Source organism: Panthera pardus, unplaced genomic scaffold, assembly GCF_024362965.1.
Source record: "Panthera pardus isolate Hobbes unplaced genomic scaffold, ASM2436296v1 HiC_scaffold_27, whole genome shotgun sequence".
In the NCBI taxonomy this organism is placed as follows: Eukaryota; Metazoa; Chordata; class Mammalia; order Carnivora; family Felidae; genus Panthera; species Panthera pardus.
The window spans coordinates 88,756,963-88,776,264 of record NW_026526843.1 but is presented as its reverse complement, the minus strand read 5'-3'; the positions used below and the strand labels follow the sequence as shown (position 1 = coordinate 88,776,264).

Genomic DNA, 19,302 nt, shown 5'->3' with positions numbered 1-19,302 from the left:
CTGGGCTTCCGCACATGCTCCATGGTTTGCCTGGATGGTCTCACTCTGTCCTCCCACCCCAGGCCCTGTTTTGTTCGGTTGACACCAAGGAGCCTTTCCTTGATCTTCCCCATCTATGAAGATTCTGTGAGAACGAGGCAGGTTCAGCATTAATCTTATCCTGATGCTGTTCCTGCATGCTGAGAACATGAATTTGTATTAAATATGTAGATGTGGATGGAAGGAATGTTATTTTAGCCACATCACTTGATTCTTTGAATGCCTTCCAAAGTAGCCTTCCTCTGATTTTCTTGAAGGCAAAAGATCTTATAAAAGGATGTTTTTCACAATGTCATTAGACATTCACTTTTTCAACCCCAATATTTCAAATTGTGCCCCAGAGGTTTTTTGCTGGAGTAACAGACCAGGTATGTTGTTCTTTGGCAAAGCACAAGAGTGTCTGTGGAAGGACAGGTGGGAAGAGGCCTTGGGCATGGGGTCAGGTGGAACAATTCTGGGTGTGGGTTAGGAGGTGGTAGTGTAGGAGCTAGAAATGGATGGCTTTAAAACTACCCCTGCCCTCCTTCCCTCCCTACCTCCTGGTAGTGTAGATCGAGGTGGGGTGCCCTAACTCGGGCTGGGATTTTAAAGTCTAGAAGACTTTCTTTTCCTACTTACCATGGGCTCATCTGTGTTCTTTTGGAACTGGACCAGGCGGACTCTGGTCACATTCTCCATATCCATATCTCCGTTCGCACTTTCTGGAGAATCACCATTTAAATAGGGAGAGGTGGGAGGAGGTGTGACCCTTAATGCCTCATCGCTGTAAACTTCATGTGCCACTACGTCGTGAGTCTGAAGTAAGGCCTGGTATTTGGTGAAGAAAGTAAAATATTAATAACAGTCCTAGTCCGGCAGAAATGTGTTATTTCAAATAAAGACTGACGTGACGCAATTCCAAACAACTGAGTAGAAAGAATCATCTGTAAACAGAGGTGGCACATTTGGGCTAGGGCTTAAAATGGAAACAAATTTAAAAAGACACAAAGCAATAATTGGTGTATTGAGCAAATGTCTTTCCGGATGGCATTATCCAATAACTCCTTTATATAACCCAAAGGATGAAGATGATTTATAACACGTGACTTTGTCAAAAAAAAAAAAAAAAAAAACAAAACACACACAAGTGTACCTGAAAAAAATGTAATTTTCCAAATAACACATATGATGTGGAGCTCAAGTCTAAATCTATGCAATGCTTTTATTATTTTGATTTTGTAGAGCACTTGCCCAAATGAAAAATAAGTTGATAGTTATTATTATGAATGTTTTTGCAAAGCCTTTAAACACAGAAAAAGTGATTTTCTTGTATTGATATCTGCATATGTCATCTCGGTGAAACTGGATAATAAAAATCCCTTTTTTCCCCCCTAGAAAAGGATAATCTTCCACTTTCTGTACTTTTTGTGTCCTCATAAAAAAGTTTTTAATGACCATGAATATTTGAACATTTCTACTTCAAAGAGAATTTTACGGCTGAATGTCAGTATGTTTGGAGCTTTACACAGATTGTATTTTCTTGTGTGCTAACTATAAACTTGGTTCTATTTTAATCTGTGATCTGTGTGGTAATGAAATATCCGGAGATAATGAAATGCAATTATAATGGCTTTAAAAGTATAACCCTTAGCATCTCAAATTAAGTTATTTAATTAAAAAGCTTATGAAAGTCATGACTTGGCTATTTTAATTTGAAAGGCATGCAGACAAAGCAAAAATAAAAAGGTAACAATGCAGTAAAATCGTAAAGAAGGTGGTATTGATCTGTCATCAACAGAACGTATGCTTGGAGCAAGGTATGCATTTGGGTTTCTTTAAAAAAAATTTTTTTTAAATGTTTATTTATTTTTGAGGGAGAGAGACAGAGAGTGAGCAGGGGAGGGGCGGAGTGAGAGGGAGGCACAGAATCCGAAGCAGGCTCCAGGCTCTGAGCTGTCAGCACAGAGCCCAACGTTGGGCTTGAACTCACGAACCGTGAGACCATGACCTGAGCTGACGTCGGACACTTAACTGACCGAGCCACCCAGGCACCCCTGCATGTGGGTTTCTAATGGAAATGGCAGATTGTTCCAAGATCTCAGAGGGCTGGTCTAAACTGGGGTCTGGGTGAGGGGCACTAAGCAGTGCATAGCTTGACCTTGGCTTCCTGACCACTGCCCTGACTACACCCTGCACTGGTACCCCAGGCCCAAGTGTGGTCGTTGTGCTATGTGGGAAAATCCCTCTTTTCCCAGGTTAATTGTGGCCACTTAAGAGACTAATAGTTAGGGAAGAAAGCAAAAATCACTAATAGACAAACTGAAAAACTTCATCTTCTAATATTAGGTTCATCATATCAACTATAGATGTATCTTCCATAATTAGTGAATTTTAAAAAAACAATGCTGTGTATGACTGACTCCAGGATATATAGCCTGGTAAACAGAGAACAAAGCTTTCATCAGGAGAATGTGCTACATGGTTGGAGAAAGTGTTTATGCTGCTCTTTGCAAATGATTTCTATTCATCCTTTTAAATCACACAAGCAAACACTTGTATTTAGTGTATTTGCAAATGATTTCTATTCATCCTTTTAAATCACACAAGCAAACACTTGTATTTAGCATATTTAGGGAAGGAGAAGTTTCACAATCACAAAATAATGTCCAAATAGAACTTTAATTGAAGAATACTCAAATTATGTCACTAAATAAGGTCATACTTGCTATGAACCACGATTTGCCACCGTAAAGACTGCCACCACAAAATAAAACTCACCCTAAAGTTCTAGTGTGTATGTAAACAGAGAAAAAGGGGCCCCTTATAGATTGCCATTAAAAAAAGAATATGCAAAATAAAATAATAGGGTGGTCTAAGTTCGAATATTTTTCTTCAAATATGTTATGCGGTATAATCGAGGAACTGGCAGTTACTAAGCTGAAATAGCTGTTATTTTTAATTACCTAAGAATTGTGTAATAGGAAAGAAATCCCTTCACTTTTTGTACTGTAGGAAGGTCATGGACAAGACAGCTAACAACTTCAGACTACGGTGAAAAAAAGTCTACTTTAAAATGAGTAGGAAAAATATGGATTTTATGTTTGAAGAGTGGTTCCTCTGGCTTCTTAATTACAAATTACACAATGGACCACTTAATAAAAATATCATGATAACCTAAAGTGATGTTTTTAAAAGTTCGCTTAACTGATTGAGCCACACAAACGCCCCACCACCTAAGGTGATTTTAATCACCTTGGTTTTTGGGAAAGTAGGATACAAATTTGCTTTTAAAATCTTCTGTTCTAGATCCTATTTCTTTAAAAAAAAAAAAAAAAAGAAGCATTAACTTCATTAACTTTCTAGTCTGTTAATATTTGTCTTTATCCTTAAATGTTTTGTATTTTTAACAACTGCAATAAGCAAATGATCCAGTCTGTTGTAAAAAAGTCTTTCAGATGGAATAACCGAAAAAGGGATTAGGTGTGATTTTTTATCATGACCTCTAAAGATAGAATACAGACTTTAAAAAATAATTTACATCTATTCCTTTTTATTCTTTAATTAGTGCAAATATTCACAAGTACCTGTATTTTTATTTAATTAATTTATTTTTAAGATTTATTTATTTTTGAGAGGGAACGCAGAGTGCAAGTGGGGAAAGGGCAGAGAGAAAGGGGGATAGTAGATCTGAAGTGGGCTTTGAGCTGTCAGCACAGAGCCTAAAGCGGGGTCGAACTCATGAACCATGAGATCATGACCTGAGATGAAGTCAGATGCTCAACCGACCAAGTCACCCAGGCACCCCACAAGTATCTGTATTTTTAAGTGTCAGGTAATTCAATGTTAAACACTTATGTCTTGATCAGAAAGCAAAGAAAAAACCAGATAACTGAATAAATGTGAAATTATAACTATGCTAAGAATAACTCCAAAACCTTGGTATAATAAAAACACATTACAAGTATTAAAGTATTTCCCTTTAAGCTATTACTATTTTCTTAAAAATACTAAGATTTGGGGCTCCTGGGTGGCTCAGTTGGTTTAGCTCTGACTTCGGCTCAGGTCATGATTTCGCGATTCATGGGTTGGAGCCCCGCGTCGGACTCTGTGCTAACAGCTCAGAGCCTGGAGGCTGCTTCAGATTCTGTGTCTCCTTCTCTCTCTGCCCCTCCCCCCACTCACGCTCTGTTTCTCTCAAAAATAAATGTAAAAAAATAAAAATAAAAAAAAACACAAGATTTTGAAACCATGACTTTAAATTTTTTTTTTTAACGTTTATTTATTTTTGAGACAGAGAGAGACAGAGCATGAACAGGGGAGGGGGAGAGAGAGAGGGAGACACAGAATCCGAAACAGGCTCCAGGCTCTGAGCGGTCAGCACAGAGCCCGACGCGGGGCTCGAACTCATGGACCGTGAGATCATGACCTGAGCCGAAGTTGGACGCCTAACCGACCAAGCCACCCAGGCGCCCCAAAACCATGACTTTAAAATGCTTACAAGGCAAAAAAGCTCCAGCAGTACAAGTTTATTTAACATAGTATATATAGCTCAGAACTCTATTTCCCACATGGGATATTATCTAAACATATGCTTATTTGGGAATAATCAGGGAGCTCAAGTTATGTTTATAGGAAAATGGGTCCTCATTACAGGTCAAACAACTTTGAGAGCATGAGCTCTGGAGCCAGCAAGATCTGGGTTTTGAATTTCAGCGAAGCTGCTTACTAGGTGAGCGACCTCAAGCAAGCCTCGTTACCTTTCTAGGGCACAATTTCCTGTCTGAACTGTAAAATGGGGTTAGCCATACTCCCTCACATCCCAACCATCAGCAAGTCCTGTCCTGTCTAACCATCTCCACTGATGAATCCCAGTCTGCCCATTTTCCACCAGCCCCTCCTTCTCCAAGCCCCTACCACCACTCACACAGGCTCCCAACTGGCCTCCCTCTTTTAACTCTCATCCCTACCAGAATCCATTTTCTGCACGTCAGCCGCAGGGATCTTTCAAGTGTGGATCTGATCACATTTTCCTGCTTGCAGTCACTCAGTACTGCCCTACCGCAATCAGGAGAAAATCCAGACTCCTTACCACGGCCTGGAAGACCCTAACTTGGCCTGGCCTCTGCCAACCTCTCCTAGCTCTTCTTACACCATTATTTCCCTCATTTGCTATATCCCAGCCACGATAGCCTTACTTCTATACTTTGATCTTGCAAAGCTCCTTCCTGCTCTGGGCCTTTGCATTTACTCTTCCCCACGCTTGGGTGTTCAGAAAGCTGGTTCTTTCAGATAACAATTCTTAGCCCATGTATTAACTCCTCAGAGGGGCTTTCCCCTGACTGCCTGAAGTACCTCCCACTTTACTATCACCTCTGCCCCACTATCCTTTCTTTTTCTTCATAGTTATTATCATGATATGAAATTATCTTGTTAGTTTAAGTTTTTTAACGTTTATTTATTTTTGAGAGAGAGAGAGAGAGACAGAGCATGAATGGGGGAGGGTCAGAGAGAGGGAGACACAGAATCTGAAACAGGCTCCAGGCCCTGAGGTGTCAGCACAGAGCCCGATGCGGGCCTCGAACTCACGGACCGTGAGATCACGACCTGAACCCGAAGTCGGACGCTTAACCGACTGAGCCACCCAGGCGCCCCATCTTGTTAGTTTACTTGTTTACTGTATGTCTCCAGCCCACCTATCCATCCTGCACCCCATCCCCACTACAACAGACATTCCACAAGGGCAGGGACTTGTTTGTCCTATTCACCACTGTCCTTAGTGCCGAGCTTGACGCCTGCACAGAGTAGGCATTTACATATTTGATGAATGAATGAAAATGTTTTTTCAGCATCTAGCTAGGTTTTCAGAAATTAAAAGATTATTTTGAAAATGTTTGCTAATAGCAATGCATATATTAACTTCTCTCTGACTTCAGAAAAGCAAAATAAATCAAGGCCTCAAAGGTGAGTAAGTTGTGAGACATGGGGTTAATCTGACCTTTAATGATTTTGAAAAAACAAAACAAAACAACTTAACCTTAAAAAAAAGCTTATTTGGGCATATGTTAATTTCTTTATTTGGCTTATGTCAAATCTGAAAGATCTACTGGTATCAAATGGTTCTAACTTCATTCTATTTTTTAAAATTTTTAAAATTTTATGTATTGAGAGAGAGAGAGAGAGAGAGGGCATGGGAGGGGCAGAGAGAGAGAAAGAGAAAGAGAAAGAGAAAGAGAGAGAGAAAGAGACAGAGAATCCCAAGCAGGCTCTGCACTGTCAGCATGGAGTCTGATGTGGGGCTCACAAACTGAGATCATGACCTGAGCTGAAGTCAAGAGTCAGATGCTTAACCCACTGAGCCACCCAGGTGCCCCTTGTTCTATGACTTGAACTGAGGTTACTTAGCAACTTATAGACAGACATGTCTGTTCAAAACCTACAGGTTTCTACCTATGAGAAGCACTTGCACAGCACAGGACAGTCCGTTGGGGCAAGGCTAACCAGTCTGCAAATGGGCAAGTTCCTAATCTATTCAATATTTTGCTGAGGACTTACTATGTACCCTACACATGATAAGACACCAGGGAGTAAACGACTAATATTCATTAGTGAGCATTTATTAGACATGAAGCATACATCAGGCACTGTGCTAAGCATGGTAATGTACATCTACGTAATTATTCCAACTCTGTGAGTTTGGCTCAGGGAGTCAGAATTCACAGGGCTACGGCATCAAGGCTGAACCCAGAGCTCTCACCACTTTTACACGACATAAGACATGATGTCACAAAAGGAGAATTAATCACGATCTGGGGAAACATGGCCTACATTTGTGAAACCATCAGGAACAATATTAAGGGTAATTAAGTCCTAATATTTGTGATCTCTCAAGCTTGAGGATACTACTAAGGTATGTATTCTCTTCATTTTCCTGGTCTATAAAACAGTTAATGACAACCATTAAATGAGATCACAAGTTCAGTGAGGACAACAAAGCTGAGCTGAGCTGTGCTCATTCATTGGTGAAGGGACCTGCTCTGGCAGGCTGGCACGTATTAGAATGTTCCCCAGGCGAACACAATCAAGTGCAGAAGGAATTACAGAAGAGAAAGGTCGATGTGGCCTGCAGAGGTGTTAGGAGAGATTTTGATGCCAGAGGCAGGATTTGAGCCGCGTCCTATGTTCACACACCGAAGTTGTAAGAATTCATTCACCTGCAGGTGCAGAACCTGATTTCCTGTCACTCACTGGAGAGAGCTGATGTCATAGGGGAATCAGGTGAAATATTCTCAAGGATTATACTTGACTTCAGCCTTCAATGCGTGGGTGGGAGAGTTAGGGTGGATATGGTAATTACTTCTTTCTAAGTGGTCACTTTGAGGAGAAATTTCTATTTCAATGGCTGTGCTAAAGTTTTAAAAACATTGTATCATAAAGTACCATGTACAGCAAAACTCACCTTAACTGATATACCTGTTATAGTGCTAATGTTACTTTAAAAGTATCACCTCAGGGGGACCTGGGTGGCTCAGTTGGTTAAGTGTCTAACTCTTGATGATTTTGACTCAGGTCATGATCTCAGAGTTCATGAGATCCAGCCCTGCGTTGGGTTCCAAGCTGAGTGTGGAGCCTGCTTGGGATTTTCTCTCCTTCTCTCTGTCCCTCACCCACTTGCAATCTCTCTCCCCCAGTCTCTCTAAATAAATAAATAAATAAATAAATAAAATCACCTCAATAGTAGTAATAAGAACATAGTCTGTTTTTTTTTTTTTTTTTTTTTTTTTTTTTTTTTTTTTAAAGACCATAGTTATTAAGTCACATTTTCTCCCAAGGGGTAATCACCTGGATTTTCCACTCTTTGCATATATCCCACATATACTGATGTGGCTAATGTTTTGTTTTTTTTTTAATTTCTTTAAGTTTTATTTATTTATTTAAATGATCCCTACCCCTAGCGTAGGGCTCAAACTCATAACCCCAAGATCAAGAGTCACATGCTCTACTGACTGAGCCACCCAGGTGCCCCTGATATGGATAATGTTTTTTTTTTTATGTTTATTTATTTTTATTTTTATTTAAAAAAAAATTTTTTTTAACGTTTATTTATTTTTGAGACAGAGAGAGACAGAGCATGAACGGGGGAGGGTCAGAGAGAGGGAGACACAGAATCCGAAACAGGCTCCAGGCTCTGAGCTGTCAGCACAGAGCCCGACGCGGGGCTCGAACTCACGGACCGCGAGATCATGCCCTGAGCCGAAGTCGGCCGCTTAACCGACTGAGCCACCCAGGCGCCCCAATGTTTATTTATTTTTAAGAGAGAGAAAGAGAGAGAGTGAGCGTGAGCAGGGGAGGGTCAGAGAGAGGGGGACACAGAATCCAAAGCAGGCTCTAGGCTCTGAGCTGTCAGCACAGAGCCCAACGCGGGACTCAAACCCATAGACTGTGAGATTATGACTTGAGCCGAAGTCGGACGCTTAACTGACTGAGTCACCCAGGTGTCCCGATAATGTTTTAAAAATGTTATATTCAACATGAATTTCTATTTGTGATCATGCTTTTGAACTGAAGTTAAGTAGACAACTCTGGACCTACTTCCACAGAAAGGTATCTCCATCTATTTTGAGTTCTGTTTAACTGTTTAGCGTTAGAAATGCCTGAAGAAAGTGCAAGAGTTCTGCATTGTCCAGAGATGGTATTCTTCCAATAAACCACCTAGGTTCAGAGAATTTTTTATTAGTGAAAACTGTCTCCAATTTGAGTTCTCTGTGGTTTAAGTAACAGAAACAGTTCCAGTGACTTAAGAACCGTCCAGGCAGGAAGCAAACCCCTTGTGTGATGACCACACAGTCCTTGAGGAGCTACCTCAGGAATGGCATCTTTAGGACTGGGACACAAAGTAAACAAAAAGGATCTTAACGTGTAACGACATATCTGATGGAGACGGCTACATTTTAGGAGGATTATTAAAAACTTCTTCTGAAAGTGAGGTTTTAGTTGTACGGAAGTTTGTCACTCACCATGAAATGAGGTTGTGTTAAAATACGCTTTAGCTCCTTTGCGTCATTATTCTCAGGGTAACATGAAATTTCTTCCAATACCTAAAAAATAAGCAAGATGGCAATAGTATAAATAGGATGCCAGCATTAGAAAATCGAAGATTCTTTTCAATGAAAAATTATGAATAGATTTTTATGGCAGGCAAAACAATTAGTTTGGAAAAAACTCATCGCTGTATTAATAAAGATTATTAATATAAAAGGACTCTGTTGATGGTAATAAAAAATAAAACAAATCGCTATAATTTCTCTGACTACATTACCTAACTGTAACTGAAAAGGTTATTGAAAAATATAAAACAAAATGACATGTCCACTATACAGATTTACTACAGGTGTAAGTAACTTAATTAACTTAATGGGAAAATATGTCTACAAATCTTTTTCCAAACTCACTACCAAAATGAATCTGTACTAAAAGTTAATAGCAGCTTTTAAAAAATATTAACAAAACAGTCTTTCCTTTTAGAAAGATTAAAATGACACAGGCTCAAATAAAAACCTTTTAAAAAAGAGAAACACTCAAGTTATCTTCCTTGCAGCCTGGCAGAATCAATGATATTCTCCACACTTATCAGAGAAAACCATACCTCTGCCAATAGTTCCCAGGATTCACTGCCAGGGAATCCAAGAGTGCAGTTAAAAACAACAACAAGAACACAAAACTTGTCTTTCCATTCAAAAAGTTATCTGTTACCACCAGGATGCAGTCTATCCATGTACAGTTTGACTATGTGACGTGAGACCAGGGGCCTCTTTTTTTCCTGCCCCCCCTGCCCCCAGAGTAAACCTGTTGTGGTTCTAACTGTAGATGGTTGGGCTCACAGAGTAGTTAATTTTTTTTAATGTTTATTTATTTCTTTATTTTGAGAGAGAGAGACAGACAGAGAGACAAACAGAGAATCCCAAGCAGGCTCTACGCTGCCAGTGCAGAGCCCAATGCAGGGCTCGAACCCACAAACCATGAGATCATGACCTGAGCTGAAACCAAGAGTCAGACGCTAACTGACTGAGCCACCCAGGAGCCCCTCATAGAGTAGTTACACACACTGTAGTAAATTCCCAAAGTTGAGCCAATCAAAGACTGCTTCAACGGGACTGGGTGTCAAGGGGCACACAAGTCATCTGCCCAGAGGAATGTCTCACCTCACCTTGGAGAATCTAATACTGGGGCAGGAACGAACATTCAGAGGTCACTTAACCTAAGGCTTAGGTTTCACTGGCATACCTAAGTGCCACTCCATTACCTCCTCAGGGAAGAACAAAAAAGACCAAATACTACAGGATTCCTTTCTTATCTAAAGGAACCCTTGACAAGTGCTGGTTATGCTGTTCCTTTGTGCTGTTTAATGCAGAAAAGCAGCTTCTCCTTGGTGCATTTTAGGCTTTGAGGATGAAACTGTGTGTTCTCTCTGGTCCCCCGCTATTCTCACAGTCTATCATTTTCCACAGCGAGGTGTGGTCTCCTAAGTCAGAGAGAAGCTCTCCTGGGCTGGTGCGCTTGACCACATGTGCAGGCCCAGCAGCGCCCCCTTGGTCTTGTTGTGTTTAATCCCTTATGGATAGGGAATGGATTAGGTCTTTCGTGCCTTTCACTTAGTAGTCTCACTTTATAAAAATAGTTTTTTAAAGGGGAAATGCTAATTTGCATAAAGATTTTTATAACATCAAAAAGTGGAAGAAAAAACCCAGATGTCTAACAATGGAAGAATTGCTAATTCATTATAATTTAGTGATTGCAAAGAAGATTTATGCCATCATTAGAATTTGTATTTGTGAAGACCAAATATAAACACTGGAAAAATGATAATATGTCCGGTAAGAAAAGATACGCTTTGATTACAGCGATATAAAATGTATATGCAAACGGTAGTGATTGGAAGTATATACACAAAAGTGAAAATTACCGTGTTAGGGTGAAGGGATTATGGATGGATTTTTATTTATCCAAACTTTCTGCATTATCATGTTTCTATAATAAAAAAGTTGGGGCATATGGCTGGCTTAGGCAGTAGGGGGTGCAACTCTTGATCTCGGGGTTGTGAGATCGAGCCGCATGCTGGGTATGGAGTAAATAAAAATGAATTTTACAAAAAGTTAAAAAAAAAAGTTTGTGACGGATACAGCCATATACACTGACAATTTACGGAAATGACATCTCTCTGAACTGAGTATACTTAATTGCTATAGATGTTTAACCTCCAAATGTTACCACCTTAAAAAAGCAACTCTAATTTTCATAACCTATTTCTACCAAGTGCAGTAAAATAACTTACTTATAAAAAAAAAAAAGAGAAGTACAATTGATATATTAACATGTTCAAGTTTACATAGCAGAACCAGAACTAGAAATCGAGGCAACATTGCCGCTGAGGCTTTTCTTTCTTTCCTGTATGTAAAATGTTCAGTGATAAACTTAGAAACACTAAATCTGAGTATAATGGTCCAGCTGTGACTCCAAGAAAACCACCTCTTACTGTGCAGCAGAAATGTTTTCAATAAAGGTAGCAAACAGGACACCCAGATAACATTTACAAGATAGATCACTTACCTCTTTGGCTCTCTGTACTGCATCGCTCGGAGGATTCCTGATTTGTGGCGAAGACTTTGTGTTGATTTTGTCATACAGCTAAACGCAAAGAAGAAAATCCAATCAACACTCATAATTCTTTGCAAAAATTCAGAGCTTCATATTTATCATTTCATTACACCATATCTTCCTCTTACGAAAGCTGGCTGATGATTTTCAGTGGTGTCTTCTCAATAATCTCTTACTCATTCAATGAAACTTGGTGCAATAGGAGTCTTATGTGTCACTTTTTAGAAAATCATCTTTAAATAGATGGTTCAAATTCTGCCAATGGGGAAATTTCTCTTATTTAAAATTGGTCATTATTTCAGAATTGCAGTATTTTTCGCCTCTGACAGAAGCAACATTCAGTAACATGGATACAGAACAAAATGAAAGAATGCTTTCTAGCCAAGACACGTCTAAAAGAATTTTCACAGAAATCTAAATCTTGGGAAAGGGCAAACCCAACTCCTTATAGGAAGGAATGTTCTCACAAAAGGTTTATGCTTGTTTTACTAGGGCTGTTTATTAACAGTATCAGTGCTGGCATCCTTTAGCAGGAAATCTAGGACATGGACTTTTTCCTTCTGAATTTGCAAATTCACACAGCAAGAGAAGACACTGAAAAGAATCTAAATATATTTTGAAACCCCCACAAATCTGACTGATCCAAAATTTGCCTTTCTGAAGACAAGTGATTTCATTCTTTAAAGAATAATCTCGGTAGGGTAGAAGTAAGATTAAAATATTAATTTCTACCTTAAACGAAATGGCTCATTCGACAGTCTGCTTTGAAAGGTGAAAAGTTAAAAATGATCTTGGCTAGGCTGCCATGTCTATTTCCTAACCTCTCTAAAATAGGTGGGGATTTTTTGGGGTTGTTTTGGTGTAGTTCTTTTTTCCCTCCTTCCTACTGTGCATCACAATGCTAGTGTGCAGGTCAAATACTGCCTGTACACATCTTTCACGTTACGGTTAGGTTTGTTTATACTGATAGAAGACAAAGCCTTATGATTTCTAAGTGTTTGGGGCACACCATACATAAAAATGCCTTACGATAAATACGTACATTAATTAATTACAAAGATGCCTAATGAGAACAATGTGAAGATAAAGCAGTGACCAGTTTTAAATGATGGCATCATGTGATACTCAGAGGTTAAATGCATAGTGTAAGTAGTCTAGTAAAATGCTCTCTTTAAAATATTATACAGCTGACCCTTGAACAACACAGGTTTGAACTGTAAGGGTTTCCTTGTGGTTTTTTTTTTTTTCCAATAAATACAATACAGTGCTCTAAATGTATTTCTCTTATTTGTTTAAACGTTGCTGCAATTACAATCCCATTAGCACTGAGTACCTATCTCCCTGTACCCTCATCAGATCTGGAGCTTATATTACAATTTTATATAAATATATGTATGTATTTGCCAGGGTGTTAGGTACAGGGAGTTTCTTGACAAGTTTTCTATTCTCCCTCACTCGCTCTCTAGAAATAAGAAGGGATCTTTTAATTAATTAATCTCTACACTTAACGTGGGGCTAGAACTCATGACCTCAAGATCAAAAGTGGCAGGCTCTACTAACTTACATAGCCAGACACCTCCCCTGTTATGATTTTCTTTTTTTAAAGACTTATTATTATTTTTTTTAGAGTGAGTGAGGGAGTGAGAGTGAGAGTGAGAGTGAGAGAGAGAGAGAGAGGGCAAGAGAGAGGGTGAGAGACAGTGCCTAAGTGGGAGAGGGGCAGAGGGATAGAGAATCTCAAGCAGTCTCCATGCTCAGTGGAGAGCCTGATGCAGGGCTCAATCCCAGGGCCCTGGGATCATGATGTGAGCTGAAATCAAGAGCTGACTGAGCCACCCAGGTGCTCCCCCTCTTATGATTTTCTTAATAACATTTTCTATTCTCTAGCTTAGTTAATGGGAAGAATACAATATATGATACATATAACATACAAAATATTTGTTAATCAACAGTATGTTATTGGTAAGGCTTTTGGACAACACTAATATATTAGTAGTTAAGTATTTGGGGAGCGAAAGTTATACGTGGAGTTTTGATTGTGCAGGGATTGGGTCCTCTAACCCCTGTGCTGTTTAGAGGTCAACTGTACTAACATTTAGGAAACTAGTAATATACAGCTGGTTCACAAAAGTTCACCCAAATCTCTGTAGAATGCACATGTGGAGTCTTCATCCTCTGAATGGTTTCTATATCTAAAGACTGTAAATTTTGAAATTTGGAACTTGGGAATGTATTTTCCCATAGCAGTAATGTTATGCATAGTGTTAGGTTCCCAGACTAGCCTATAGAGATACACACACACACACACACACACACACACACACACACACACACACCCGTGCAATGTAAAATAGAAAAAAAAAAAAACAAACAACCCCTCTAAAGTAAGGAACCAGAAGTTACAAAAATTTCCTAGGTCTTACGTCGTGTGGTTTCTTGAACACTTGCAGCAACATCAGCTGGAGTGGTTAAACACAGAGATTCCTGGGCCCCACTCCAGACCTCCCACACCAGAATTTGAAAAGGGGGTCCAGAAATCTATCTACCTATCTCTATATTTTAAGTTTATTTATTTTGATAGAGATAGAGACAGTACGAGCAGACGAGGGGCAGGGAGAGAGGAGACAGAGAATCCCAAGCAGGCTCTGCGTTTAGTGCAGAGCCTGATGTGGGGCTTGAACCTGTGAAACCATGAGATCATGCCTCGAGCCAAAGCCGAGAGTCAGATGCTCAACTGACTGAGCCACCCAGGTACCCCAGAAATCTATATTTTAATAAACTCCTTGGTATTTGCAAATCTTATGTCCAAGTGCTAACTTTTGAGAGTAACAGTAGTAGTACCAACAATAAGAATTGCTATTTTTCTTCTCTCTCTCTCTCTGCCCCTCCCCTGCTGTCTCTCAAACTATATAAATTGAAACAAAACAAAACCGAATTGCTACTTTTATTGAGCACTTACTAGACACTAGTTATTTGTCAAAACTCTTTATATTCCCTTGTTTAATCTCAAACAACCCTGTAAGGTTGATACCCTTATTATTCCCACTTTACAGATGAGGAACTGAGGCACAGAGTAATAAAGTGAGAACCACCATTCTAGCCTTACAGCAACTTCACAGGTGGCATACAGATGCTTGGAATTTCAACATTTTCAAAAGAGTGCTCAGACCAAATTTTCCCCAAATTTTCCTTTGGACTGGTCTGATCCAGTTCATCACATATTCACCCAAAGTTCGGTGGAACTAGTGGTGGGATGAGGCAGAGGTTGAGTGCTTCCTATCAAGGCAGAAATAGTAGAAAGGAATGAAAAGAAGGAGTCTTCTGTCTGAGGTGTGCGCATGGGCCTTTGCCCCTCCAGTCCCTAGGAGAGCCCAGGACTGGAGGAGTCCAGGCACGCAGTGGATGCAATGGACAGCTAAGAATAGATGGTGAATATTTGGGGCATCTGGGTGGCTCAGTCAGTTAAGTGTCTGACATTGGCTCAGGTCATGATCTCACGGTTTGTGGGTTCAAGCCCCGCGTTGGGCTCTGTGCTGACAGCTAGAGCCTGGAGCCTGCTTCAGATCCAGATCCTCTCTCTCTGCTCCTCCCCTGTTCTTTCTCTCTCTCAAAAATGACTAAATGTTAAAAAAAAAAAAATAAGAAAGAATAGATCATGAATCTCAACTGCCTGCTCGTTGACCAAAAGGGCAAGTAAGAACTGAGGCAGGAAGGGGCAGGCAAGGGACTCACTATGTCACCATCAGTGGGAAGAAGTGATTCCTTGTTGACTAATCCATCCATGCATCCACCCACAAATTGAGGTCCTACTGTGTCTTAGGCAGTGCACTTCTATTTACTGGGGTTATGGAAATGAAAAAGATGACAGTTCTTGTCTTCAAAGAACTCACAAATTTTAAAGACTTATATAACCAAAGGCCCAGAAACCTATGCCAGCTTGGTCCTGTTGAGTACCTAAGAGTAGTCTGGTCCTCAGTGGTATCAACTGGAAGGCAGTATCAACTCACTAAGTGAGCCAGCCCCAGGGTGGGGACTATCTGAATGTGCATGCATGAGTGTGTTTTTGCCTTAGAGACTCAAAATTTTGGGGGTACCCATAACAAACACAAACCATTTGAGAAATGTAGCAAGGCAAGTAAATAAAAAGTCATGAATGGAGGAAAGCTTTAATGCAATGTCACATTAGTATTTTATTGTGGGGGGGGAGATTATGAGAGCAGGGCAGAGGGGGAGGGGGAGGGGGAGGGGGAGGGAGGGAGAGAGAGAGACAGAGAGAGAATCCCAAGCAGGCTCCACACTCAGTGTACCTCAGCCTGATGTGAGGCTTGATCCCATGAACTTGGGATCATGACCTGAGCTGAAATCAAGAGTCAGATGCTCAACTGACTGAACCACCCAGGCGCTCCTAACATTAGTGTTTTAAAACAGTAGTCTGAAATATGCAGCTTTTCAACTTCTCATTCTTATGGATTCAAAGTTCAAGTCTAGGTGGAATTTTATGAAGGCATGGGGGCAAGTGAGAGGTGGCTGGGTTTTGAGAACAAAGGAAGGCTGCAGCTACTATAAAGAATATCTAGGATTATGCACTCTGGGACTTCAACTGTTGTCTTGGACTTTGAGCTGGAGCCCAGAGCTAAGGCCAATAGGAAGTAAGTGGTACCAAGTCTACTAGAAAGCCACCAGACCATCCCTCTAGGGCTTGCTGAAAGGCAGCCAAAATGGCCCTTCCCCAACTTGCCCTAATGCCCTGTTCTGTCTATTCAGAAGCCTGGAGTCTGTAGGAATCACAGGATGAGGAGACCAAGTGTTTGATCCCCCTTTCCTTCTTGTTGGGTAGGAAGACAGAGAGAGTTGCCTCCTTCTTCATGCCAAGTGGAAGATGGTGGATGCTCCAAAGGAACCATGTGCAGAAACGGGAGGTTCCAGTAACGACAGCTCACTATCTCACTCTCTGGAGGGATGCTTGCGGAGTCACAGCAACTTAGGGGGCTCATCTTGGTGCACTGGGTAGGAGCCCTTTGTGAGAGAGAGTCCTTGGGGCAGCTTGACGGGTGGTGTTTGTGGTCGCAAGTGAAAAGATACTGACGCCTGCCTCTTTCCTAGCTGGAGGCCACCCGGGGCTGTCCCTGCCAGCAGGGTGAGGCCAGTGGCAGGGCAGCCCACACATGAAGAGTGTGTGTTTCCCAGGAGTCAAGGAACTGCCTCACAGTGTGATCTGGCTGCGGCCATCTTGATGGAGCCCTGTCCAAGAGGACTGTCTGCATGGAGCGAAGGGACTTGGAAGTAAGTAGCTGTCAGGTAGCATGTGGGGACAGGAGCTGAGAAGGTGCTGCTGAGGCAAGCTGCAGAGTATACTGAGGATACAGAGTCCGGGACAGAGCCAACCTCTGGACACCTGCCACACCAAGGGCATCGATGGCCAAGAGGGCGCTGGCTGCCTGAGGGACAGGATTCTGGAACATGCTGTTTAAGGGGTGCTTTCTCTTTTCCATGACCAGACTCGAGTTCTTTGACATTTAGTAACAGCACCCCAAAAGGGGCTGAGTACACAGGAGATGTTTAATACATGTTTCTTTAAAAAATAAAGGCATATTTGAGCTGGTGCCTAGGAACTGTAAATAGATATTTAAAAAAAATTCAGAGTAACAAAAAAATAAACAGACTGGGAATACTTATTTCTTAGCTTGTTTCTTTAGGAACCAGATGACTTATGTTTGGTCCTTCTTGCATAATTAAGAACTTTCCCTCAAAATTAAATATATTTTGACTGTGTGTGTGTGTGTGTGTGTGTGTGTGTGTGTGTGTGTGTGTGTTTCAAGACTGACTTTCAAGATTTTCAAAGTGTGTGTGTGTTTCAATCTGACTTTCAGATTTTCAAGGTGGAAGAGGACTTACATGATTTCGCTCCTCCACTTTTTTTTTTTTTTTTTTTTTAAAGGTAATCTGTCTCTTCGGCTCCTCCATTTTAAGGAGCAAGCTGAGGTCCAGTGAGGTGAAGTGTCATGCTCAGGATTCTGCAGCCAGAGCAGCAGGGACTGGACCATGAACTCCTGAGGCACTGTCCTTTCTCTCATATCAGATTCCCTTGGCTTGTATCAGAATTCAGTAACACACAAAGTCTTATGTCAGGGAGACACCGTCAGCAAATATTTGGGGAACAAACTGTAGAAAACTCTATTTGCAGGTTGTTGGAAAAAATATACAAAATAATAGGATTTGAAAGATATTAGCCAATCAACTGCAAGCCTTGCCCGGTTAAAGAATGCTAGAATTCTACACATTTCCTGGCCAGATGGTAAATATTTCAGGCTTTGTGGCGGTAAGGGCTCTGTCAACCACTCAACCTCAGCTGTGTATGCAAAGGCAGCCATTAACAATCCATAGGTGAATGGGCATGGCCGTGTTCCAATAAAACTTTATTTACAGAATTAGGTGGCTGGCTGGATTTGGCCTGAGTATTGTCGTTTGCCAACCCCTGCTCAAGAAGCTTAAGTTCACGGTGGATTGGAATGACAAAATATTATTTCCTTTTGCTATTTGCCTTCCTGAAATTTAAAGATACCAAGAATCCTATTTTTTGAACCCTTTTTCCTCCCCCCCCCCCGCCCTTTTTAAAAATTCTAGTTAACCTACAGTGTTATATTAGTTTCAGGTGTACCAATACAGTGATCGAACATTGCCAGGCACTCATCACAAGTGCACTCCTTCATCCTTGTCACTATTTCACCCATTCCACACCCACCCCTACCGTCCAGCAACCATGAGTTTGAAGATATCGCGTGTATTTGTAAAGCTGAGGTGTAGAGGACGAGGCAGAGGGAGGGAAGAATGTTCATAAATTATCCCTAGAGAGAAAACAAGAGCGAATCTGTTGCTGTTTTCTCTTTCCAATGAAGTTAAGGTTACCAACTTCAGCACTTTTTATTAAAACACACACACACACACACACACACACACACACACACACACACACAGCAAAACGAGGAAATGTGAACAGCTGGAAGGGGAACAGATTGTTTCACACTGTCTCAGACAGGCTGCTCTTTGGCACTGGGTCAGATATGACCACACACAACTATGTGGACGTGCTTCATCTTTCTGTCTTAAGAAAGTAGAAGCACAGTTCTGTTAGGAGGCCACAATTCTCTATTTGAGATTGGCCATTTTAAACAGAGCAGTCTAAAGTTGGTGGTAATAATCAATTCAACTCTCCTGAGACTGTACTTCCAAACTTAAAGACGCGATCAGTTAAGATGCCACTTTGTATTTATGTTCAACACAATGAACCAAGTTTCCTTTTTTTTTTTTTAAAGACAATATTCCATCAGGTCTCACTCTCTTCCGATTTCTAGTCCTCAAATAGAAGTGTTTGTTTTGCTCCTACTTTATGTGCAGCATTTAGCAAGATCAACGTGTAAAAAATGGAATGGTTGGCAGAGAACTGCATAAAACCACTATCGCTGGGTTATATGTCCCATGAACTTTTGAGCACAGAGAAAACCCAATCTCAGGACCAGAATGTGTGTTGGCTGAGAGAAGATTTAACATTTGCAGATAGACTGCAGACGTGGGCCAAAAAATGAATAGGTTTGTAGAGCTGCAGGGAACTCTGTTGAGGTTCATTAGCAAGCC

At 40.8% G+C, this 19,302-nt stretch overlaps 1 protein-coding gene across 13 annotated transcripts in view; it reads right to left on the bottom strand.

The window, feature by feature from the left end:
• The window catches only part of CASK (calcium/calmodulin dependent serine protein kinase), a 232,040-nt gene that overhangs the window by 52,926 nt on the left and 159,812 nt on the right, over positions 1-19,302 (bottom strand). For all 13 annotated transcript variants that reach the window (XM_053891690.1, XM_053891693.1, XM_053891691.1 and 10 more), the window contains 3 exons: positions 11,623-11,700; positions 9,033-9,113; positions 658-846 (listed from right to left, as the gene is read on the bottom strand). In XM_053891690.1, coding sequence (XP_053747665.1) covers positions 658-846; positions 9,033-9,113; positions 11,623-11,700 — 348 coding nt within the window. The remainder of the gene's footprint in view (positions 1-657; positions 847-9,032; positions 9,114-11,622; positions 11,701-19,302) is intronic.